Source organism: Suricata suricatta, chromosome 13, assembly GCF_006229205.1.
Source record: "Suricata suricatta isolate VVHF042 chromosome 13, meerkat_22Aug2017_6uvM2_HiC, whole genome shotgun sequence".
Lineage (NCBI taxonomy): Eukaryota > Metazoa > Chordata > Mammalia > Carnivora > Herpestidae > Suricata > Suricata suricatta.
In genome coordinates this window covers 73,779,039-73,806,154 of record NC_043712.1, presented here as the reverse complement: position 1 = coordinate 73,806,154, position 27,116 = coordinate 73,779,039, and the positions used below count along the sequence as shown (strand labels likewise).

The window sequence follows — 27,116 nt, the reverse complement described above, 5'->3', positions numbered from 1 at the left end:
CTTAAGCACCCGCATCTCTAAAACTGATGGCAAATGAGTGAGCCTTGGACTTCATTAGCAATGACGAATACGACATGTTGGCTATTCCGTCCCTCTTCTGCATCTGGAGCAGATAGTGGTCTTCAGCCCTCGCCTCCTTTCTCTGGGCTCAGCCATACCTGAGAATTCTTCTCGATCCAGTGTTAGGTCAACATCTCTACACAGATTATACTTTGCACTTGAAACTTCTGTGCCATCCTTGGATGGCATGATCTTAGAAGTCCTCTCAGCTAAGGATTTTTCTGATCAAGGAACACAAAGTCACTGTGGTGAGAAGTAAAAGGATTGTTTTTCAGAAAAAGATGATTGCTTTTCTAGTGGCCACATGTTTAAAAAGCAGTAAAATGGTGGAAACAGGTGAAATAAATATTGATAATATATATTATTAAATAAAATATTTCATGTCATGTATATAAAACAAAGACTAGTGGACTATTTCACATTCCTTTTTCATATCAAATCTTAGAAAGCCAGTGTGTATTTACAGCATATCGCGTTTTAGATGATAGCTTTTCTTTTTTTTTTTTTTAAACGTTTTTTAAAGATTTTTGAGAGACAGAGACAGTGTGAGCAGAGGAGGGTCAGAGAGAGAGGGAGATACAGAATCTGAAGCAGGCTTCAGGCTCTGAGCTAGTTGTCAGCACAGAGCTCGACGAGGGACTTGAACCCGCGAACCATGAGATCATGACCTGAGCCGAAGCCGGATGCTTAACCGACTGAGCCACCCAGGCGCCTCAAATGATAGCTTTTCGTTGGAGACACTTGATCTGGATTTTTGTTTACAGTTCTCCTATAGCGACATTCTTAAATTTTGTAATAATTGAATACTAGTTCTTAAATTTAAATAAAGTTGAGATAAGGTCACACTAGTCACATTTCAAGTAACTGAATAGCATGGATGGCTGGTGGTTACCATATTGGACAATGGAAGTTCAGAGGGTACAAAGAATATACCATTTGATTTTCACTTTCAAGGGGATTTTATATATATGCATATATACATACGTGTGCACATATGTGTATATATGTATATATATCTCAATATACAGTAAAGCCTTTGAATGCAGGTGACTTGTTCTGCGAGTGTTCTGCAAGACAAACATTTATAATAAATTTTAACTTGATAAACCAGCAATGTTGTAATACAAGTAGCATGTGACACTAGATGTCACATGATCACAACTGAGCCAATGGTTCTTTAAATCTGCCTTGATACACGAGTGCTTTGGATTGCAAGCGTGTTTCCCAAACAAATTTTGCTTGCAAACAAAGGTTTTCCTGTAATGCAAAACAGACTATAATGAAATGCTAAAAATAGGCAGCGGACAAGCTATGTGCCAGTTGGGTAGAAGTTCCAGACATATCCATGGCTTGCTTTACCACTTGGAAGTCTGAATGGTGGCGGTGACATTTTTTTGAGTTTTTAAGGATGGAGCATTGGAGTTTAGCAAGTGTGTGTGTTCTCCCCACAGGCATGGGACCCGCTGTGCTGGAGAAGTGGCGGCCGCGGCAAACAACTCTCACTGCACAGTCGGAATTGCTTTCAATGCCAAGATCGGAGGTATGGGAAACAAACCCGGCAGCTGCGGAACCCTCTGTGGGCTCAAGACCGCAATCTCATTGCACAGTAGTGTCATCTGTTGCTGAAAATTACCACCTTAGCATGTGTGATTAAATACAGTTAAAGGCCTTTGAAGCCATCCCCCTAAAGTGTCACAAACACAGACATTTCTTTCTTTAAAACAGACATGAAAAGAAATGTCCACTCATGAAGGTGAGGGGGGGTCATTGATATCTCAATCCCAAACTATATAATTGCTGCCTGGGTCAGAGAGAACTGATCATATAAATACCAGCCCATCTTATCTCTATGGAAAGAAACATTTTGAAATTATGTCAAAACAGAAAACCCATTTTTTTTGTCCTTAAGCTTTATAAAAAGATGCTTTTAATTGAAGTGAAAATGGCAAGTGGTAAAACCTCCTTTTGTAGTCCCATAATGTAGCGACCCTAATTCTGTTAATAATTCCAAATTCTGTATATACATTACCCACGCACGCACAAACTCAAATAGACATACACCGGCTAGAAGGACCCAACCAAACGAGCACAAATCTAGGCATTAATAGAAGCAAACTCTTACTTTGCCATCTGTTATCATCTTTATTGGCTGTAGCCTCGTGCCACAGTGACACACTCATGGGAAGGACACAATATGGGAGAATATAGATCCCAGTGACTCTGAGAGTGTCCCCGAGGGGACCTCCTAAACAGTGTCACAGATGAATGAAGTTCCCGGTGACTAGACCGACATCTTTGTTTCCAGTACGCTATTTGTTGCCAAGGGGTAAATAGAATTGGATCTAAAAAAGAGAGAAAGAAAAAGAACAGTCCTCCTTTCTAGGGTGAGTGTGAAGGGCTTGTAACATGAAATGTTTGGGGTCTCTAGTCACAGGGCTGAGGAAAGGTCTTCCGACGCTCCCTTGAATGTCAGTGCTCAGCACATGTGCCCTTGCTCCCCTTTATTGCACACCGAATTCGTAGAGTATGTCCGCTTGTTAACCAGTAATTAGCTGTCCTCTGAGAGCATCTGCTGTGTGTCAGGGGAAGGTTCAGGAAGGAGCTAAAGAAGAAAGACAAAAATCTCCCCTGAAGCATGATGAGGTTGCTGGACACCCCTGAGTCTCTCTCAGGAAGAGTCAGCAGCTACGGTGGCTGTTTCATCAACCCTCCCTGCTGGCCCAGACACTCACAGTCTCTCACATGCACCCACCCCCAGCTGTGTCCCCGCCATTACTCTCCAGTGCTAACCCAGCACTCGCTGACCTTGAGGGAACGAAGGTTGAACTCACAGACAAGCGGCTGACGGAGCCCAACAGGGCTTCAGTGAGGAGCCCAACAGGGCTTCAGTGAGGAAATGGCTGTCGTCCCCAGAGCAGGAACATCCTGAATTAGAAATTGAACCCTCATGCCCAATGCATGAAGGGTTGCCGTCAGATAAAGAAAAATCAACCTTTCATCTTTAAACTTGAGGAAGTAAAATTCTCACTTGTTAATTATTGGTCAGAAAAGTCTTATTTTCCCTCTCGATAGGATTTCATCAGGCTTTTTTTTTTTTTCATGGACTTCCCATTGGTTGTGTGACCTAGAAACTGAATACAGGTATTATGTAGACTTACTCCTGCTTCAGGCAGTTATATAGTCTGGTGTGTATTTCAGACCTCTTTGTCTTAAGAAAATATAGTTGATCCTTAAACAACACAGGTTTAAACTGTGTGGGTCCACTTATATGCAGATTTTTTTGTCAAAAAATACAGTCCACTACAATAAATGTAGTATCTCTTCCATAAGGTTTCCTTCATAACCTTTGCTTTGCTCTAACTTATTTTATGGTAAGAATACAATATGGAATACATATATCATACAAAATATGTGTCTATCGACTGTTTATATTGTCAGTAAGGCTTCCAGTCAACAGTAGTGAAATTTTGGCTATTAGTAGTTAGATTTGGGGGGAGTCAGTTGTATGTGGGTTTTTGACTGCATGATGGTAGAGAAAGCTTAGCACATCTAACTGTGAGTTGTTTAAGGATCAACTGTAGTTCCCATTTTTATGCTATGAAATAGCGAGAAGTAAAAATTGAAGAATATGAAGTAGTTCATTTTTTTTTTTTTTTAGAAAAAACCATGCAGATAAATTTTGAATATTCATGTCAAATTAGAGCAAACCAATGACTACTTAGGACCTAGTATATGCAGAGAGCCAGGCTTTCTGCTCCCACAAAACAAAGTGTCGAAATGCCTTCCGAGTACAGTTTCCATTTCCTAATTTTTAAAGTGACTTGTTTTACAACTGTTGTTCTCCACATCACCTGTTCTATACACATCCTTTAAAATCCAAAAAGTCTAGCGGAAAAGACAGGCAAGAGATAGAAAAGTCAAGTGCAATGTCCTTAGGGATGCTTTGGAGAAATTTAATGTGTGCTGAATGTTTATTTCTACTGTTCTTTTGTAATATATATATATTGTGTGTGTATGTGTTTATATATATATATGCATATAGTATATACATACATATATTGTATATGTGTATACATATACATACACACATACATATAAAAGGATATAGTGACCTGTCTGTCAACATAGATTAAAAAGGTTCCACTGAAAATATGGCAAAAATATTAACAGTTCTTGAGTGTTATCGATATCAATGCTCATTGTCATTCTTCCTGTTTTTTTATGTTTGTCAATTTTAGAGTTAAAAGTTAAACCATTTTTTTTTAAAGAACAAAGAAGATACAGGTTTTTTTCAAGAATAGGTTCATTTTCTACCCAAAGTCCCACCTCAAACCACATAGTATTAAAGCTGCCTGATTTTGTGGTTTTATTATAAATAATGTGTTGGTAGCCACAATAACTTGAAATCCCACTGGATAACAAGGTTTTTCTAAGGAGTAAATTTGGACCATAAGGATAGGAATGTAAAATAATACAGTGTCTCAGTGATGGTATTGAGCTCAAGCTGATGGAGAAAGATGTTTACTTAATAATGAGATGTTCTGTTGTTGTTTCAAGTCTCAAAAATAAAGGAAAGAAGGAAAGCCTGACATTTGACCTGTAATTTATTTTGGCATGTCTTTGCCTATTTTTGCCTATTAAGGTTAATAATAAATTCCTGTCTGTCCAGCGGGAATATACTTAAATGAAGATTAATGACTAAACATTATTAAAAACCCTTTGAGAATTATTCAATGTATTCCATGCTCCAAGAGCGTTCTCATTTATTATTTGACTCATAAATAACTTGGCAAAGAACGAATATATTAAGTTCACATCAGTCTTACAGATTAGGAGATAATATTAAATATAGAGGAAATTAGACCCGCCTAACTTGGCCGCTTTCCAAATTTGGTGAGCTTGCTAAGGTCAGAATGCTTTAGACCAATTATGAACACAAGTTACCTAATGAAGAGAAGTTTAGGGAAGATGAATTGCCTGGCTCTCTCTCTCTGTCAAGTACTCTCCGAAGACAGGGATAAAGAGAAGGGAGAAATTGTGGAAACTTGACAAACGAGAATAATGGATAAAAAAGATTTCAAAGGAGTTTTGTTCTATCGCGTAGAACAGAATTTACTCTCTCTCCAAGAGAGCTTCAGGAGATTCTACATTATCCTTTATTTGGGGAGGTAGGGGGAGAGTGTATGCTCATGTAACTGTTGATTTAGGTTTGTTCTTTGCCCGCCACATGCTGTAATTGGGCTTGGAATGGGTCTTGGGCTATTCAGGTGTTGTATAGTGAAACCTCTATTCAGGCTAATTCCCTTCTGTCTGGAAGGGGTTCGGATGCTGGATGGAGATGTCACGGACATGGTTGAAGCGAAATCGGTTAGCTTCAATCCCCAGCACGTGCACATCTACAGCGCCAGCTGGGGTCCAGATGATGACGGCAAGACCGTGGACGGACCAGCTCCCCTCACCCGGCAAGCCTTTGAAAACGGCGTTAGAATGGTAGGTTGGAAAAGCACTTCGGCTCATACTTCTGTCCATCGGGCACAATTCTCCTGTGAAAGCACCTGTGCACCTGTGGGTCCTAGTCCTCCACCTTAGAGGAATGAATGGAGCTCAGAGCTGAGCCGGGCTTATGGAGAGAGGCGTGTTTAGCTTTGGAACCGTGTGTTGCATCCTCTGAAAAGGAGCTAAGAGCTAGAGAGCTTCCCATGACAAGAATAGAGGTGTTTGGATGCTGAGATATTGCTCATTAATACATGTCCACCTTGCATTTGGAGAAATAAATGCCCAGCACTGTAAGATGGAGAAATGAAGATATTCAGTCTCTCCAGTTGGGGCTCCAGGTCCCCAGCAATGGCCTTCTGGACCTCCTCATCTCATACTCCTTTGGCTTCCCTGCTTTGCCAGGGCACCGCTCTCTTTATGCTGCCTCCCAGGTTCCCTAACCAGGCAGCTCAACCCATGGTCATTTTCCTTGATTTCACTAAAAACTCACTCACCATTCCTCCTCTCCCAAAACTGACCACATAACCTAATGTAATAAAATGCTTCCTTCAAATTCCAGATCCTAAAGATCATATTTTAATTAAATAAAAAAGGATGGCGAATACCTCTAACCGTGGAAGGAGGAGCGTTCCATCAGAAACCACTCCCTTCTGTTTCTCACTCGTGAATGAAATCTTGGGTGACTTACAGCATAGGTTTTATTCATGATCTGGGCCCGCTCGTTCTTTCTTTCACCATCTCTTTTTACTTTTTTGATACATAAGCCTATTCCATTCTTCCTATCCTTCATCATATACTTTCCCCACAGGTCCCTGCCTCATTCCCAAGTCCTCTTACTATGCAGCTGATTCTCTTCCACCAGCAAGCCTCAGTTCAAATGCTGCCTCTCTCCAGAAGCCTTCACTGCCCAAAGTAGGACTAAGTGCAAGCAGTCTCGACCCTGCACCTGCTTGACTCCATATTCTTACTGGTGTGACATATCATCATTAGCATAGTGTGGTTTATATCCGGGCTATTCTTGCCTGTATCTTCCTCGTTGAATCATATGCCCCAAGGTAGCAGAGCTGTGCTCTACCCATCTTTGTGGGCTTTCCACAACCCAGAGAGTACGTGGAACTCTAATGAGTACTCTGTAAATGTTGGTTGGATTTCGTTTCGCTTACTTCGAGTTATGCCAACCATAGGACGGTGGTATATTCGGCCCAGATTTGGTGCAGTGGGATGTATGCAGTTGATTAATGTCATGTTGCAGTTGAAGTACAAATACTAATGCTTCTCCAACCTTTGTGGGATTGGTGTTGGGGTTTAATCACAAGACGGCACGCTAAGCTGTCTCCTGGTTATTTTGAAACAGACTAGAAGGAAGAGCGTTTGTACTTGTTCAGGATGTATTTCCTAACTAAAGGATAGTTCAGACTTGGTTAAGACATACTTTCTAATTCTGTCAATTGTTACATACTTTAGAACCCTCTAAAGCTATAGAATAGGGTTTTAAATCGTTGCCTAGAATTTCCTTTCAAGGTACCTGAACACCAAATGAATGTACTCGGAGTAATCTGGTGATTCCATTACCAAAGCCCTGGGGTACATACTTGTGCACTCTCTCTCTGTGCCATCGATTGAATGGTCATTGAAGCTAATAAATCAAGCCTAGTTCATCGTTAATTTTCAAGCTGTATGTGTATGGCTTTTGATATAATAGTCGGCTAGAATTTCTCATTAATATGCTTAATGTTAGTACTTCATAATTAATAATCTTGGCACTGTACATACAGACAGAGACTGTCCATATTTAGTAGTTGCCATTGAATCCAATGATGGGGACCATTGGTTTTCAAATTTATTTTCTGTAGGGAATCTTTCATTCAGTGGAAATCTTAACTGGAAGTTCAGTGTGTAAAATGGATTTAAAATATGGTACTTCAGTTGGAGGAGGAAAGGGTGAAGATAAGAAAGATCTTCTGAGGAAGCTATTCAAACTTACAGGAAGATTATATTTAGAAACAAATCATTTTTTAAAAAAAATTAGTCTCTATTCATCATTAAGTACAAAATTAACCTATGGTTGTTATAAGAAGTCATACCCTCAAGTTGAAACTAAAAGATTTCCCCCGCAACTAGATAACCCTTGTTGAGTATGAACTACGCCTTTCTATACTTGCGTGCACATTCACACCGACCTCTGCGTGTCGCTAGTTTCACTTAACAGTGTGTAGTGGGCATTCGTCCGCGTCCGCGGCAATGCAAAAGGATACAACTGAATGTTACAAATTTTTTAGCATGTGGACATACCATAATTTATTCCACATGTCACTGAAGATCTTTCAGGGCTTCAATCTTTAAAAAAAATGGGGGGGCTACTTTTAGAACGAACCATTTACTTTTAGAGTTAAGGTAGTAACAAAAGAAATAACTCTTTTTAAAAAAAGCTCAGATTATTCTCTGACTGCTATCCCGCAACATTCAGTTATGGGAAACAGCAGTGACCCATTTAAATGTGATTAGATCAACAGCATATGGTTTTTAGTGTTTAATACACACGGGTTTTGGACTTAGCCAGGGTCAAGTCCCGAATCTTTACTGCTTTCTGACCTGATATAGATCAGATTATCTATGTTCCTCATTTCCTCTTCTAAAGTAGAATATATAAAAAATATTCCATATAAAAGGATATATTTTATAATATAATATAAAATATAATAATATACAAATATTATAAAATATATAATATTAGAATATATTCTAAAGTAGGATAATATAAAGAGAATAATAGGACTTTACTTACAGAGATAGTATGAGTGTTAAATAAGACGTTAATGTGTATAAAGCAATCAATACAATACCCGAAACATAATAGGTGCTCAAGAAGTATATTTTATTTATAGGTATGTATGTGTATATACACATGCATATATATATCTATACACACACACATTTTTTTTCAGAGAAGAGATCATGTCCTTCCAAAAACTTGATATTTCTCCTCAGTCCCCCATTCTTCTACCGTTTCCACACTGCAGAATTCTAGATGATTCCCTTGAGTTTACCAATAGTGGGGAATTAAAAACAATATAGTAGGAATCTCACAGGCTTTCTGAGTTCTTGCATGTCCTATATTTTGTTCCTCCTATGTCTGTCCTCACCTTCAGTTTCATTTGCCCTTGAAGACCCATCTCCCGTTTCATCAAGATGACCTCTTCTTTTAGTTTTTTAAACGTTTTTATTATTGAGAGACAGACAGAGCATGAGCATGAGATGGGCAGAGAGAGAGGGAGACCCAGAATCTGAACCAGGCTCCAGGGTCTGAGCTGTCAGCACAGAGCCTGACATGAGGCTTGAACTCACAAACCGTGAGATCATGACTTGAGCTCAAGTCAAGACGCTTAACTGACTGAGCCACCCAGGAGCCCCCAAGATAACCTTTTGATACACAAATCTATTCTACATATCTCCGTTTGTAGTCTTGAACTGAATTTATATTTTCTCAAAAGCTGTTTCTCTAAATGTCTGCGAACATAAAATTTAACATTTTTAAAGCAGTGGATTAGTCTTCCAGGCCAAAGAAACCTTGCACCTGTTTGTCATCAAGCATCAAACAGCATAGTCTATTTTATGTTCCTTGAGATTATTCTAAGTTGTGTTCTTTATATAATGTACATGGTCAAATATATAGAAAATGATTAGCTGAAAACTATACAAAGTTAGATTATCAAGAGTGACTCAGAAGTAAATAAGTGATTTACCGATTGAGTGATTTAAGGAATGAAGGAATAAATGATTACAACAGTTCCCTCAAGTAGCTAAGTAAAAACTTACGAAGGGGCGCCTGGGTGGCTCAGTCGGTCGGGCCTCCGATTTCGGCTCAGGTCAGATCTCACGTTCGTGGGTTCGGGCCCCGTGTCAGGCTCTGTGCTGGCAGCTAGCTCAGAGCCTGGAGCCTGCTTCCAGTTCTGTGTCTCCTTCTCTCTCTGCCCCTCCCCCTCTCACGCTCTGTATCAAAAATAAATAAAACATTTAAAAAAATTAAAAAAAAAAAAAACACTTACGTGACAGCTTGAAGTCCTTCTGGCCCAGCAGCGTTTTAACTATCATCTACAAAAATAGGAGAATTGAAATGTATTTATTCTTTCTATTAAGCTTAGTGTGCTCCCCCTTTCTACTCAATGTAGATAAAGCAGTGAAGGAGACATCTAAGTTTTGTATGCAGTACGTAAAAGTCTCTATATTCTAGTCCTTAGGAAAGAAATGTAGACACCATCAAGACTACGAGCTAAGGTTAAGTGTTACAAATGCGATAAACAGGAAAGAGGGAAGGACAGAGTCGCTGTAGTTAAGAAGGATAGGGAGTCCCCTCTGAGGAGGTGACACGTGGATGGGGACATTATTGATACGATGCCAGTCAGGTGGAGGGAATGTTCTCTGCAAAGCCCCCCCCACCCCCAAGGGGAGAATAATCAGGTGTATTCACAGAACACAATGCTAATTTGGGTGATGGGAGCAACGTGGACAGAAAGCAGGCAGGCGGAGGTGGCTTGGAGAGGTAGGCAGGGGCCGGCTGCACCGGGCTTTCTAAACCATGGAGGCTGTTTGCATTTTATCCCATTACAGAGAATCATGGGAGGTTTTCAGCAGAGTAGTGGCCTGTGGGATACACAACTTTAAAAGCTCGCTGCTGTGTAGGGAACAGACTCTGTGTGGGAAAGTGACAGGGAGGAAAGAGCGGAAGGTTGAAGTGGCCCAGAGAGGAGTTGACAAGTAGGACCAGGTGGGGAGGGAGAGCATCGATGTCACGGCAAGAGGCAGAGGCCTATGTACCAAGAAAGATTTTCCCAAAGGGAATATGTTTTGCTCAGGGAATCCAAATATTGATTGTGTCCATTTCTCCTGCTTGCTAATCAAAAACCGTATCAGATATTAGATTTCAAAAATGCTCCCTATTTGTTTACTATAAGAGGAGCATTAGGATCAGTAGAATGTAACACTCTCCTGAAAGACTTTAACACAATCAGAATTGATTCAATTTACAGCCTTTAGAATTAATGTGCCAGCACTGCATTAGACAAACGATGTTGAACAAACCATATTACAATTGACAACTTGCTCTTTTCCCCAGAGATTGCATTTTACTTGATGCTAAGGCACTGTAAAATTAAATGCAGGAATTAAAGGACATCATTCGGGTTGTGTACGATTAATGATGATGACAATGATGGTGATCGTAGTGGTGTGGTGACCATCTCAGTAATAATAGTACTAAAATGCTTAATATTTGCCAGTCTGTCACAGTATGGTCACTCTTCTGAGCACCCAAATAGACGATGACTGTAAAATCTTTTTTAAAAATGGAGAGAGAGAGAAACATAGCATGACGAAGAGGGGCAGAGAGAGGGGGAGACACAGAATCTGAAGCAGGCTCCAGGCTCTGAGCTGTCAGCACAGAGCCCAAATGCGGGGCTCGAACTCACAGACCGTGAGATCATGACCTGAGCCGAAGTCGGACGCTTAACCGACTGAGCCCCCCAGGAACCCCAGAGGATGACTTTTAATCTTCACAATAATTTCATAAGGTAGTTACTGTTCTCCCCAGTTTTACAAAAAATAGCTATTCAGCATAGCTAGGGAAGTCAGAATGTGGCCCTCCAGGAGATCTAATACATCACTTTACGTGTTGTCCTTCCTGCTTTATTTGGCACCGCCGACCTGCTTCTTTCATCTGTGACCACATATCTGAGCTTTCCTCCTGTTCCTGAGGGGAATTCGTTTCTCACCGTCTCCGTAAAGTCCACCTCCTCCATTTCTTCACAGATGCCTTACCTTCTCACCTCACTACAGGCATGGCTCAATCAATTCTCTTTTCTTTCATCATCAAAACTTGCCTCTCCTCTGTGTGACTGCCATCCACACACTTAATTCTGTCTCAGAAAAGAGAGGGGAGACTCCCTCTTGTAGCTTTCATATATTTTTCCAATTACCGACTCATTTCTCCTTTTCCCTTTGAAACCATTGTGCATCCTTGCCCCCTACAAGCTCTTTTTCCATTGTCTCTTGAAGCCTCTCATCAGAACCCAGACCCCTCACTGTACCCCAGGCCGTTCTTGTCATGACCACAGTGACCTTCTTCTGTGAAACCCAGGCTCTTTCCTGAACCCGCAGGGAATCTGTCCTGACGAGGAGGCGTGCCTGCTCCTTCTGGTCCACAATACACAACCCTCCAACCCTTCAGGACCCTTCTCCTCTTTTGTGTATTTCCTTTTCTTGCTGATGAATTGTCTCCTCTGTAAGAGATGGAATGTTTTGTTCTCTACCTAAAACAGCATCTGTTTAGTGATGAGTGATCGAATGTGTGATAAATATATGGGTGAATTCCATGCCAATTTGCTGCATATACTGAATGAATTTATGTAAGGGTCACACTTGCATTGTTTTTTTATTATAATATGGAAATGACTTATTTACTTCATGCTATATTCTGGTGATTAATGCACAGACTACGGATTCCAACACTCCAGTGAGTTGCAGTACGTTTTTACCTTGTTCAAGGTTAATTAGCCTCTCTGAGGATCAGTTTGTTCCTCTATAAAATGGAGCTAAATGCTGGCAATTACTTTATAGGCCTGTCATGAGGATTATATGATTAATGCCTGTAAAATAAGCAGCAGAATTTCTGGAACACAGTAAAGTCTCTAATTATGTTATGAGTCTTAATCATTATCACTTCTGAAAAGGCCAGGGTACTAAAAGTGAAATACTAATTAGTCATGCAGAAAACTGTAATAAGTCTTGATTGTCCATAATCTGCATTTAATCCATTTCATATTGCTTGATGATCCTTAAAGAAGGCAAATATACAGTCTTGCGATTATTAGTAAGGAATGGCCAAAACAAATGGGACAAAATATCCAAGAGAATATTTTCTGAAGTCTAGTCCACAAAATACTACTTAATAAAATGCCCCAACATGGGGGAGGGGGAGGGGGAGGATTTTGCTATCAAGTAAGCCTGAGATAACACCAATTATTATAGGCTCCCTTTGGGAACCTAAAAGCGTATTCAAGGCTCCAAGAAGTTCTGCAGTCAAGAGATGCATGTAACTTGTAACTCATTTTAAATTAGTGTCACATTAATTTCACTTTAAATTTAAGTTTGGAACTTGCTTTATGAAAATTCAGCTAAACCCACTAGACCTTTAGAGTCAGAACATTAGAACCGAAACAGTTTGAGTGGCTGAATCATTTTTACAAACATTTGCATATTTATTGATTGGTTGATGTCACTACTATTCACTGTTTACCTTCCTAAAACCTGTGGTTTCTTCTCCTCAGGCTAGTCATCCAATAAGTCTTTCTCTCCTGTCTTCCTTCCAAAAAGTCTATAGAACGTGTCCTCTTGTCCTCACAGTTAGAACCAAAGTCTCCCAGAAGGCCTTGAGCCATAGAGTTCTTCCAAAGGCCCCATCTTCCCAGCCTGAGCTCCAGCTTTCAATTTAGCAGAAACACTGTGGCCAAAGGAGTATTTTCTGTATTTAAATCTTGCCCTTTGTCTTCTCTTTAAAACTCATCACTTCTCCTTATGACCGAGAAGGACCATTCTAAGCTTCTTAGCAGGACACAAAGATCTCCCACAATCTTGCCAGGGGTCTCAGAATCGAAATCTTACAGGTCATCCAAGGAAAGGACCGTTTAAAAGTTACTCTCATTCAAACTGACATGATTCCGCTTACCTCTGTGAACCTTTGCCCTGGCTCCTTGTTTGACTGGCGAAGTCCGCCAGCGGGGAACCTCTTCGCTTTATCTCCCCAGGCAGTTCTAAATAGGAAAATGATTTCATGAAATGAATGAGTCAGTCAAGAGCGGTTCAGATAGAAGTGACCGGCATTTGGTATCAGAATAGGAGGCCAAGTGCCTAGAGGTTTCTTTGATGGACTCATTTGACTCATTCATTTATTCCCAGTTGATATTCAGGAGACGTTCTCCCAGTGATGATCATATTCTAGGTGCTTGGCTAGGTGATCATGAAAGATGAATACCACTCAGCCTTTGTCTTTGGGAAGCTTACCATGTAGCGATGGATAAATGTTCTAAATAAAGTGCAGGCAGATTCCCAAAGTTCCTTCGGTGATAGGCTCTGGTAAACCACAAGGACAGGCGACAGAGCACACAATAACAAAACTTGTGTTCAGCCTAGTTGTCTTGCAGTCCTCTTTATTGACCCATCTGGGTTATTAAACTTTACTCATATTTGGTGAATTTTTACATTCATCAGCAGACATCTCGTGCATCAACAACTTTTCACAGTTTCCTGATGAGGATATTTAATAGTATCCTTTAGAAAATAAGCAAAAAGAAAAAAGGAATTGAATCTGTCCCTTTTTTTCATACTTAGAAAACCCTATGTTCAGATTACCGGACTTCCCTTATTATTATACTCAAGACATAATCGCCTGAGCCCCCACTGCATGCCATGACCTGCTTTGGCCTTTACCTTAATCTTTGATCTGGAGAAATCCTGTAACTCATTGTAGATATTGTAGGAGCCTGGGCTACAGAGTTTAGTTTACCATACGATCTACAAGTATCCTTTTGATTCCAGATCATTTCTCTGTGAGCTTTTCAGGCTTTGGGATTATCGATTAAAGCATTCCAGTGTATTCATAACAGCACCTGCGTCAAGGGTGGGAAACACAGGTGGGTGAAATCCAGATCGTGGGCCTCGAATCTCCTTGTTGGAGCCGTGACCTTCATGCTATCCTCATTCTGTTCTACTCCAGGGTCCAGATGGGAACCAGGACATTTGCTGAATGTCTGTTAACACATGCCTGGCTGTTGAGTTTCTTAGGAAGTCTCTGATTACTGGATCCTCTTCCCATCATCAATTTCCTTTTGCGATTTACCAAATTTTACACCTGATTGGATACTTGGAATAGTTGCTGAAAACACAAGGTCGCCTTACAATCACACATTGTCTTTTATATACACATACGTGCACATACACACATTTCTCCTCCCGTAAATTAAAGGCATATGTGCACCAGAAGGGGAAAGAAGGGGTATCATGAGCTTGTATAATAAACACAGTAATAATAATCATAATAAAATTAACTGATTCCACTTGGGAAGAATATATTTTTATCTGATACACATCCAGCTTTAGCAGGCGTGGTACCAGTTTGCATTTTAATAAATGACAGATTGCTGTTAAATTAGTTGGCAAACGTTATAAGACTTTGGAATGATATATGGGTAGGCAAAGATAGACAGGGGAGTTTATTTAATATTGGTTCCACTTAATCAAAATTGACTCTAACTGGAGTTTGTTTTAAAAATCCTCCATTAGCATTTAACTGTATCCTGGTTGAACTCTGTGTCTTTGGAACTGTAACAGAGCTAAGAAGTGATTTGCCAAATGGACCCTATATACCATTTTCTATCTGGGAAACAAAAAATTGTCTGTCTTTGTAGATACATATATGATTTCACATTCTATAATCTTCACAAATTCATTGGATATCTGAGTATCCAATTTAGATTACTATATTACTGTGAACAATGATGCATTTATTTTTTTTAAAGGTTTGTTTATTTTTGAGAGAGCATGAGCAAGGTAGAGTCAGAGAGGGTGGGAGACACAGAATCCAAAGCAGGCTTCAGGCTCCGAGTTGTCAGCACAGAGACTGACGCAGGGCTTGAACTCACAAACTGTGAGATCATGACCTGAGCTGAAGTTGGCCGCTTAACCAACTGAGCCACCCAGGTGCCCCTGTGATGCATTTAATGAGCACAGATTTATCCTAGCTTTGTATAGGTGCAAATGTCAAATATTTGTTATCTTTTTTTTCAGTATTAGAGATTCATTTTTAACTCTGTGATGAGTTTATACTATTCCATTCTAACTCTCTCTGTTCTATTTATGGATTAACAAGATATCAGTAGTAATCCTTTTTTTCTTTTCATTTGTTCTATTTGTAGTGACATATAGGGGAGGACATGAAGTCCTTATTGCAGAAGTCATTCCAGTATAGTCTGGATGTCCCTATTTACAGGGAAAATACAAAATCATACAGGGATTGTATTAGGCCAAGTTAAGGTCCCATACCAATCTTGAATTTCTGTGATTGAGAACATAAGTTTAAGAAAGGCAATGGCAATTTTCTTTAGCACAATGTGGCAGTAACCAGGATAAAAAGAAGGTCATGAAATAAACAAGGATAAATGGATCTAAGTTGCCACTATCAAATGATTTTGAAGTATATACATGTTTTATAGCAGATTTTGTTCACTGAACCTGAGCTTACAGTTCTCTTGAAGAGAAAAAACCATCAAACTTCATATTCAGGACTATAAACATCACGATTATTATATATTTTGATAGCTCTTGGGTTAGGCACAAGGATGATCTTCATAGGACCTCACCAGGTTATAGTTTTGGATGCTGTGTCTTAGCAAAGTAGGCAGCCGGACCATTAAGAAGCATAAGTATGACTCTGATTCGGTCCGTCCTCTGCCACACCTGTGCTGCTCACCACCACGCCCTGTGAACCCATCAAGTGCATCGCGTGGGCTCATCTATGCACATTCAGCTCTCTGTCCCCGGTAGCTGTGATTATGGTCATGGACATGAACACTACCACAGGGACCTCTCTCTCCTCTAAAGTCCTAGTAAACATCTTCTGGGCAAACTGACTTGGCATATTCTGAACTTAACTGTATTGTCTCTTTTCAACCCCGGAAAGTACTGACCTTGACGTCACAGAGACCTGGGTTGGAATCTGTTTGGCTTCTCTCCAGTGTTTGGACCCAAAAAAATTACTATGTAATCAGAAATTCTGCTTCCTTAAGAAAACTCACTTTATGGAGTCGTCATGAAGACTGACTCAGATCTTGCATGTGCTCAGACCTACCTCTGGTCTTCTCCTCAGCAGAAGGGCCCGTTTGATGCATCTTGAAGGACCCCAGAGTATCCACCATGGAATCTTGTAAATTATATAAGCTTAATATCAGCCGTCATTTTTTTTTCAGAAGAGTGACTTGCTTTCATTCAAATCAGGATTGCGTTTATGGGAAGAAACTATACAGGGCTGATTCTCCCCCTTCAGAAATGTTATGGGCCACTCCACAAAAGATCAAGGTTGTTATTTCATGGAGGAGAGGCCTATGACATTCAAACCGCATGGTAGGCTTTAGAAACGGCTTGCTTGCTCTGTCAGCGTTGAGCTGACAGTTGGGACCAGTCCACCATGATGAGGCATTCTGTACCTAACAGAGAAGAGTCTGAACCTTTCCTTATTGCTAGAATATCCTTCTGTCCCCCTTTGCAAATGTGTTTCCAAACATTTGCAATAAATTCCTTTCATATGTCTATTGATGTAAATGTTTCTACTCTCTGTGAAAGGAATCTTTCAAATTTTACCCCTTCAATAGCAATTTAAAGCCAGGGTATTTTTCTGGGCAGTTTCATAATGGGTAGTTAATGGTAACATTGGCAATGTCCTTCTGTGTTTCATAAACCTGTCTCTCATGAGATAATCCTAAGCATGATTTTGCCTTTGGGATGATCCAAGATGTAGAAACTTTTCTCATATATGTCTTTTTTTCCTCCCCAAAATAGGAAGCTGGGATGGTGGGTGTGCCCAGAATGGCTATGTTGGTGCTGTTAATTATTGATTGTGATTATTTCAGAGAGCATTTAAGATTCATAGATATATGTATATGTATGTATATACATATATACACATACACATATAAATACATATGTATATGCATACATATACATATATACATATACATATATACATATATATATATTTAGCTGCTTGCAGTGAGGAATTGAGAAACCTAACTTGCATGCCCCCCCTCCCAGCCACTGTTGTTGGGCACCCTGGGAAAACAGCTTGGGTAGGACTCAAAACTTGGAGGCTCTGGGAGTGACCAGAAGTAAATAATAACCTGAGTTTGCTGAGGGTTCGGCGAGTCAGATGAGGAAGACAAGGTCTGAGAAGAAATGGGAGGATTGACTGATATGAATTGACTACAGAGACAGCATGAAAAGCAGACAATTAGAGGTGCTTGGGTTACTCAGTCATTGAAGTGTCTGACTCTTGATTTCAGCTCAGGTCATGATCTCATGAATTTGTGAGTTCAAGCCCTGCATTGGGCTCCTCCCACTAATGGTGCAGAGCCTACTCAGGATTCTCTCTCTTTCTCTCTCTCTTCCCCTCCCCTGCTCTGTCTCCCTCAAAATAAATAAATAAACTTAAAAAAAAAAGAAGGCAGACAAGGGTGCCTAGGTGGCTCAGTTGGTTAAGCATCCGACTTCAACTAAGGTCATGATGTCACAGTTTGTGGGTTCGAGCCCCATGTCGGGCTCTGTGCTGCAGCTATCTCAGAACCTGGAGTCTGTCTTCAGATTCTTTGTCTCCCTTTCTCTCTGACCCTCCCCTGCTCACGGGGTGTCTCTCTCTCTCTCTCTCTCTCTCTCTCTCTCTCTCTCTCTCTCTCTCAAAATTAAAAACATTAAAAAAAATTATAAAGGCAGACAATTATTTGGAAATTGTTGATTTGGCAAATGAGATAGGGCAGGAGGAGAAAGCTTTTTTGTTTTGTCCAATCCACTTCTGTTAACCCGGTTTCCCTCAACCATGTTGTTATACACTTTTAGGAACACACAGTGGTGGTACTAGTCAGTGGGGATCAGCATTTCAGTCGAGGTGGGAACGCGCCCATCCAGTTCTAGCTCTGCCGCTAATTGGGTCTGCCAGCTTCGTTTCCTGAGTTTCCTGATGGAGGAATTGAAAATGTCCACGTACGAACATCTGTGTCTCCAGCTTTAAATAATACCCACAGCATGTTATGCAGCTCCACATTTTCATTATTCATTATGAAGTTCCTAAATGTATGGAATATCTAAAGGTTGATAGGAATAGAATCCTTTGCTTGAAAGCCTATTTCTTTCTATTCATAAACCACGCTTGGTTTTAGTTCCTCCTAGATGTTCTTCTAGATTTTCTCCATGAAAGACGGATTTTCTTCTTCCAGTTATACTTTACAAGTAAACAAAGTGAAAGAAAGCTACAGTGTCGGACCTACTGTGGTTGTGAGCCAGGCTCGTGCCATGTGCACTTCGGTGCTAAGTGTAAGAAGTCACATTATGTGCACAAACCCTTGGGCTCAGCCCTTCTGACGCATAGACGGCTCCACGATGGGATTGGTTCTCCCAAGATTTTAGTAAGTTGATGTCCTACTGAATTTTTATTCTGGCAGATATGGTAGGTAGGCAAGTCATTTTTTTTCTTTTCTCTATTCACTCAGTACATATAAAAGTTGCTTTTTATCAGGAACTTTGAGTCTGGGGGAGTTCTGTATTGGCAGAATTGATTAATTTTTCTTTTTTTTTTTAAATATGATTTATTGTTAAGTTGGCTAACCTAGTGTGTACAGTGTCTTCTTGGTTTTGGAAGTAGATTCCCGGGGTTCATTGCTTACATACAGCACCCGGTGCTCATCCCAACGAGTGCCCGCCTCCATGCCCTTCACCCATTTTCCCCTCTCCCCCAACCGTGCCCATCCACCCTCAGCTTGTTCTCTGTATTTCAGAGTCTCTTGTGGTTTGCCTCCCTCCCTCTCTGTTTATAACTATTTTTCCTCCTTCCCTTCCCCCATGGTCTTCTGTTAAGTTTCTCAAGATCCACAGGTGAGTGAAAACATATAATATCTGTCTTCTTCTGACTGACTTTATCTCACTCAGCATAATACCTTCCAGTTCCATCCATCTTGCTGCAAATGGCAGGATTTCATTCTTTCTCAATGCCAAGTAGTTTTCCATTGCATAGTATTATTATTTTTTTAAATGTTTTATTTATTTTTGATACAGAGAGAGACAGAGCATGAGAGGGGGAGGGGCAGAGAGAGAAGGAGACACAGAACCAGAAGCAGGCTCCAGGCTCTGAGCTAGCTGTCAGCACAGAGCCTGACAAGGGGCTCGAACCCACGAACGTAAGATCTGACCTGAGCCGAAGTCGGAGGCTTAACCGCCTGAGCCACCCAGGCACCCCTGTATAGTATTATTCTTTATGCTAGTTTTGGCCATTTATTCCAAATGACCTTTTAGGAAACTGAGCTGACGTCAATTTTAGGTTCCCTGAATTGAGTGGGCACTCCTCACTCCAGTCCTAGAACCAGAATGATGTTGTAAAAAGACCCCATGTGTAGGTTATAAGTATAAATGTGTTTATCATTTCACCAGAAACACTTGAAGCTATTGCCACCAACAGTGGATTCCACAATCATACATCAGGTTCTCTACCCCTTTATAAAGGGAAGTTGGCTGCATTTGGTATGCTTGTCATTTGTGCATGGTAAAATTAATAGGGTTACCAAAAACTGCATCTCACATTTCCAGTATATTATTAAGTCAACAGAACATTAAAAAGAAAAAAAACCCTTAACAGACACGGTTTAGTCACTTACTGTATACACAGCAAATCAGGATAGAGAAAGCCTGATGTGGGGTAGACAAGATGTGTGAGGTTGAGATGGAGGAGAAGAGAGAATGAAGTCCTATCACACAAGAAAAGGAAGACAAAACCTGGAAGAGCTAGCTTACCATTCACAGAAGCCTTCTTTGCCTCCCTCTTCATACTTTACAGGAAATAACTACATTTACTTTTTCAGTCTTTTTCAATCATCACACTTGCTTGGATAGGGTAAGTAGCATAGAAAAGAATGGTGAAAACACTCCCATGGGGTATTTGTTTTTTGAATTTTTTAATGCTTTTATTTATTTTTTTTTTGAGAGAGAGAGAGAGAGAGAGGGAGACACAGAATCTGAAGACAGGCTCCAGGCATTGAGGTAGCTGTCAGCACAGAGCCCTACGTGGTGCTTGAACCCATGAACTGTGAGATCATGACCTGACCAAAGTCGGACGCTTAACCAACTAAGCCACCCAGGTGCCCCGAGTATTTTTATTAAAAGTCAGTCTATGGATGACAGTCCTTCCTCCAAATTTGATTTAGAGCTACAAGGCAGCTGTATGGAAAGATTAACAGCACTGAGGGCGGGGCTGGGGCCAAAGGAAAACTGGACCTCCGCAAGTGTTGGTGGAGGACACGTTAGCTTGTCAGCTCTCTGTTAAAATTATCTTTGGGAAGCGTTGTTAAGCATATTTAATCCTAGAATTTTTACTTGGAAACAAGTGGAAATGGTGAGCTGTTGGCTGCATTCAAAATACCAAATAAATCACAATTAATGGCAATTTGGTTTTTAAATACTTAAGGTAGTTCTTCTGTGTAACTTAATAATTCTTAGAACACAGTAAGTATGGGTGGCCAGGTCAGTTAAGCATCTGACTTCAGCTCAGGTCATGATCTTGAGGTTCTTGAGTTTGAGCCCTGCGTCAGGCTCTGTGCTGACAGCTCGGAGCCCGGAGCCTGCATCTCCCTTTCTCTCTCTCTGCCTCTCTCCCACTTGCTCTCTCTCTTTCAAAAATAAACTTTGAAAACAAAATTGGAATAATTAAATATTCTGAGAGTACAAGTAGAATCAAGTGAAGCCTGTCTACTTTCTACATTAGGCACTGTGACTCCTGGATTAAGCAGATCATAAAAATACAGGTTGCATGTGCTTATTTTCTGTGTGACAGAAGACAACCAAGTAGCGGCCCAACAAAGTTAGCACTTTGGCACAGGATTGTTTCTGACAAAGCGGCCTTTACCTTCCAGAATCTTAAATCCTCAGAGGACACATTTCCCGTGACTCTGTAAGAATATCTCATTATCTGTCTTATTCAATTCTCTCATGTTTTGGTATGGAGTGGCTCACGTTATTCCCTGGGTCCAGATCAGTCACAGATACATCTGACCCTTGCCTAACGTGGAGATAAGGGACACTGACCCCCAAAGCAGTCAGAAATCTATATGTAACTTTAGACTCCCCCAGAACTTATTACTTGACTGGAGGTCTTGACCATTAACACACAGTCGATTGACACCTATTTTGTATGTTCTATGTATTATATACTGTCTTCTTACAATAAAGTAAGATAGAGGAAAAAAATGTTATTAAGAAAAATCATAAGGAAGAGAAGGTAGGTTTACACTCCTGTATTGTATTTATACAAAAAAATCACATATGGATGGATCTGTGCCCTTCAAACCTGTGTTGTTCAAGGTTAGTTGTGATTAATTTGCCCACCCCAATCCTGATCTTGCCTTAATGAACTGATTGAAGAAAAAAGTCATAGGCTTTAGTCTCTCCCAAAGACATCTTACTGAAATCTATATGCCATGACTGCCTTCTCTTGGTGCATTCCCAAAGAAGATTCTGTGACACTAAGATTCGCCACAGTTATCCCCAAGACATTGGGAGCCGTGCGAGCACCTGCTCTTGATTTGTTCTCTATGGATTGTGTTTCTTGGATTACTTCTTAGGGAACCATTTAGAAGCTTTCGTTTTCGTATCTCTCCTACTTATGATAATGACTCAAAGGGTTATTAACTATGGCTTTAACAAGCAATATATATTTTAGAATTCTGGGACAGTTTGTGTGACCAGTGACGATACCTTCCTTGAGCATGTGGTGGTCATTTCACCTTTACCTTTGGTTTTCAGACCAGGCCTGATTCTATCATTGAATCAGCTTCGTTACGGAACAAGACTGATTTTGTTAAAAAGATGATTGATTTTGTTTAAAAAAAGACAAGCACTTCTTTCTTCACATCTGAGCTACCAAATAGTTGTGGATGTCCTGGTCTGGGCCCAACCTCTTGCAGCCCAGTATGGAAGAGCTCCGGAGGGAGGGTTGTCTTTTTTCCCTGAGCACAGAGCAGTGAGGATGTTGGTAATGGACTATGCAGGCTATGCTTGGAAGACATCACAGATAAAGGAAAGTTTCTCATCCTAAACATCATGCATTCTATTGTCCTGTCCCTTCATGTTGACACATAGAGATAGGTGCATTCTGATTAAATTTATTGGGACCTCCATTCCCTGCCTCTATCACACTCTTGTCCTATAGATGGCTCGCCTATTACTTAGTGGTACTTGGTTTCCTAATCTGTAAAATACATATCTCACTTAATGATATTGCTCTAAGTTGACTAATATTTGTGAAAGCATGAGCATATATTTTTTTGTGTATGTGGATGTTCCCCTTTACTTTCTAAGCTATGTGGGAGAAAAAAAAATATTAAAATACCAAATAAAATCTAACTGTATTGGCTGAAAAATGATCACACCATTCTAAAGAAAGAAATTGGGTTCCACCAGAGTCTCTAGGTCTTAAAACCTGGCTTGGGGTATAGGATTTAATTGGTAACGCAGCATAAAGTAGCCCTTTCTGACCTCCTGAACCACAAGAAAATCCAGGTCCTTGTTCGCCTTTACTAATAAAATTATGGGATTTTATGAATTGATTTTTGTAGGGCGTACATGAGAAGGAACACATGTGCAATTAAATACACAATGAAAAAGAATAGAGTTTGGTCTCATGGGTCACATATGGATTTCACAAAACATTTTGCCTTGAGTTTACTAACTTTTAACTTAGCACTCCGTTGAAGTGGAGGACGTTTTATTTTTTTCACTTTTCACCCAAAGCCATATTTAATTGTGGCCAGTTTGAATCACAGTACTTTACCAAACTAGAAAATGCATTTCCGACACTTTGGAGAAATACATTGTCTCAAAATTCTCATTATACTCTTTTGCACACCTCCCCCTCCCCCTACATCCTACATTAAAATTTAATTCATAAATTACTCTGAGGTTTTGGAGAAATGTCCAGATCTTCTTTTACCACATATGTTTTGGTTTTCTGATGATTGTGCGCTGATGAAATGTGCCTTGCATCTATAGTAAATAAATCTTTGAATTGCTAATCATTTCAGATTAACCCTGTAGATCTTTTGCATAGATCTGTATGACATTTTCAGCCCGCAGATTTAGTCTGTTTATTGCTGTGGCTTTATTCATAAACCATACACACATGCGTACAAGTCACAAGGTCTCATGGATGGTGTGGCATTAACATCTCTTTTTTCTGTCACCGCCATGATGGGCAGGCCACCTTTATCTCCTCTTCTCACCTTGGGTTCATCAGCTCAGGCGGCCGTAGTGGAATACAACTGGGCAAGGGTCCGAACAACAGAAATGTATTTTCTCGAAGTCTGGAGGCGTGATCAGGGTGCGAGTAGGGTTGGGTTCTGGGGCCACCTCCCCCCGTGGCTTGCGGAGAAGCTTCACACAGCCTGTCCTCTGGGTACACGCTCCGGGCATCTTTCTTTCCTTCTAAGTACACCAGTCAGATGAGTGTGCTACCATTATGACCTGATTTATTCTTGATTACCTCTTTATTTTTTTTAATGTTTCATTTATTTTTGAGAGAGTGAGAGAGAGACCGTGTGAGCAGGGGAAAGTCAGAGAGAGAGGGAGACACAGGCTCCAAGGTCTGAGCTAGATATCAGCACAGAGCCTGACATGGGGCTCGAACCCACAAACCGTGAGATCATGACCTGAGCCGAAGCCGGATGCTCAACCAACTGAGCCACCCAGGCGCCTCTTGATTACCTCTTTAAAGGCCTTATCTTCAAATACAGTCATATTAGGGGGGGTTAAGGCATCCGCATATGAATTTGAAGGGTGGAGGACATAACTCATTCCATAAGACACCTAATGGCAGATGTCTCCCATTAGATTCTCCAGATCAGATACCGTCTCCCCTTCTCTCCACAAGCCCCATGCTCAGGGATACTCATCCCTATGGGTTCCCAGTTGCTCCGGCTTCTGGTGGGGGTCAGCCAATGGGATACACTGGCAAGAAATGGAAGAGAAGGAGAAAGAGACTGGGGTCTCAGTACATACACCCCTGGCCCCCTCTGTGCAGGGCCAACACGGGTTGGCATGTCCCCTGATCAGTTCTCAACTTCTACCAGCCCCTCTGTTTCTAGTTCCAGTGACCCCCACTCCTAAGCTTCCTTCCATCCTGAGCAGGTTAGGGGTGGTTATTGGCCTCCTACTGTCCTTTGAAGTTTCCTTTCACCATACCCAACCGTAAAATAATTCCTTCAAATCATGTTTGCTGGAAGGATGTCCCCTCTGTCTGGAAGGGACATATCCAGAGCAGCGGCAACTGGCTGTTCTGTCAGCCCAGAGGATCTCCAAAGAACTCCGTAATAACATCATCGCTTCTTCACAGGGCCCTGCTTCTGGATGCTGCCGTCATAGAATGACTTGTGGTCTTACTTCTAAAGGAACCCTGGTCAGGTGGGGATTTCTGGGGGGAGTTTTGCATGTCCTTCCCCATGAGAATACACAGGACTGTGTGTGCATCCTTTCTTCCTCATTTTAATCCTGCTACCAAGTCTGCAGAGGACCTGGAGCCTGATCTGCTCTTTGGTTCTAATGTTAAACTTCAATGAAGACCCGAGATTTGGCTAAAAAACCAATACGGCACCCACTAGCCTTCTCTTTGCCCAGAAGACGATTGTAGTTAAAGGTTAAGGGCACAGGCTTTCGCTGCATTTGGATTTCAAACAAAAGAAATTTTTGAGCATTGCTGAGCATCATCTGTAAGATGGTGCTATAGACTTGATTTGTACAGAATAATGTTTGTAAGGTGCTTGGTGCATAATAAGTTTCTATAAACGTTAGCCTCTGTTGTTAGTCATAGTGAACCTTCTGGGTGTAAAACTCCTCTTGACCATAAAATTAAAATTATCTCTTAAGAATTGGCCCTGTGAGGGGTGCCTGGGTGGTATAGTTGGTTGAGCATCTGACCCTTGGTTTCCACTCAGGTCATAATCTCATAGTTTGTGAATTCGAGCCCCACATTGGGCTCAGTGCTGATATTGCAGAGCCTGCTTGGGATTCTGTCTCTCCTGTCTGTCCCTCCCCAGCTTGTGCGCGTGCATTCTCTCTCTCAAAAGTAAATAAACAAACAAACAAACAAAAAGAATAGGTCCTGTGTTTTCCCTCTTAATATGGAAAAGATTAAGAGGGAAATAAGTGTTTCTGTTTCTATTTATAAAAATCATACACGGTCATGAAAGGATGGTGTGAAAAAGAAAATAAAAATCTTTCCTAATCTTACCAAACAGAGTAAGTTCTGTTACGTTGTCACTTTATGGTACCTTTATGCTTATAACTTTATTTTTTAAATTATTTTTTATAATAGTTTATTGTCAAATTGGTTTCCATATAACACTTCCATATAATACTTGTGCTTCTCCCCACAAGTGCCCCCCTCCATGACCATCACTCCCTTCCCCCTCTCCCTCCTCCTTCAGCGCTCGGTTCATTTTCAGTATTCAATAGTCTCATGATTTGTGTCCCTCTCTCTCCCCAACTCTCTTTCCCTCTTCCCTTCCCCATGGTCCTCCGTTAGGTTTCTCCTGTTAGACCTATGGGTGAAAACACATGGTATCTGTCCTTCTCCGCCTGACTTATTTCACTCAGCATGACACCCTCAAGGTCCATCCACTTTGCTACCACATATAACTTTATAAATATTAACTTCTTTACCTGTGCACACGCACGTTCACACACACACACACATGCGTTGCATACATTTTTTCTAAACTGAGATCATATTATATTATTTTGTATCCTCCCTTGGTAATGACATTGTGAACATAAAGTACCTGCTAAATATTTTCCTGTTAAGCATTTTTTTTAATCGAACAAGTTTGAGGGGGCCACCCAGGTGGCTCAGTCAGATGAGCATCAAGCTTCAGTTCAGGTTATGATCTTAAGGTTCATGAATGTGAGCCCTGTGTGGGGCTCTATGCTGGCAGCTTGGAGCCTGGAGCCTGCTTTGGATCTTGTATCTCCCCCTTTCTGTCTGCTGCTCCCCCGCTCGTGCTCTGTCTCTCCCACAAATAGATAAACATTTTTAAAAAAGAAGGTATGTTTTTAAAGACCTTTTCATTGCATTTTATACATAGGCACACATTCCTAAGTTTATATGGGCTTACAAATGTGATTGTGCTGTTTGTACTTTTTCATAGTTTTGTAGTTCTTAATCTATTACTGGTTACAGTGGTATTTAAATTAAGAGTGTTTTGGCATTATGTCATGTGTTCTGTTGACCTGTCAAATAAAGCTCCAGTGTTACCATGCTTTTTGCCAGCAACACAGCCTCTCAGTAATAGAGATGGCATATGTTGGTGATGAATTTGACCCTTCCTTCTCTGATGTTCTGTCTCTGAGGTAAGAAGATGAGTCAGTCACCAGGGTTTCTTAACCTGGCCATCCACACCAGAGTGAGGGGTAATTCCTTCTGGAGATTTACAAACCGTTGAACAAAATCCTTAGTTTACGATGGCTTTGTGATTTTTGCATCCTTCTGAACATTTCATGATCATTTTGATGAGAAACAAAGATGATAAAGCAGATCCAGCAGTCTTGTGGCAGTAGCATCCAGAACTTTCTCCCCCTCTCTCTTCGTGAATACTTCCCATTCCTATCTGATCATCTTGCATTTTTCCACATATTTAAGGACAAAAAGAAATCTATGTTCAGGTCAGTCAAGTTGTGTCATGAATATTCTGTTCCTTGAGGTTTCAAGGTCA

The 27,116-nt window shown here is 40.7% G+C and overlaps 1 protein-coding gene across 3 annotated transcripts in view; it reads left to right on the top strand.

Annotated features, from left to right (window-relative positions):
- Positions 1 to 27,116, top strand: part of PCSK5 (proprotein convertase subtilisin/kexin type 5) — a 461,176-nt gene that overhangs the window by 171,440 nt on the left and 262,620 nt on the right. For all 3 annotated transcript variants that reach the window (XM_029920456.1, XM_029920455.1, XM_029920454.1), the window contains exons 6-7: positions 1,512 to 1,600; positions 5,378 to 5,550. In XM_029920456.1, the coding sequence (XP_029776316.1) occupies positions 1,512 to 1,600; positions 5,378 to 5,550 (262 nt within the window). The remainder of the gene's footprint in view (positions 1 to 1,511; positions 1,601 to 5,377; positions 5,551 to 27,116) is intronic.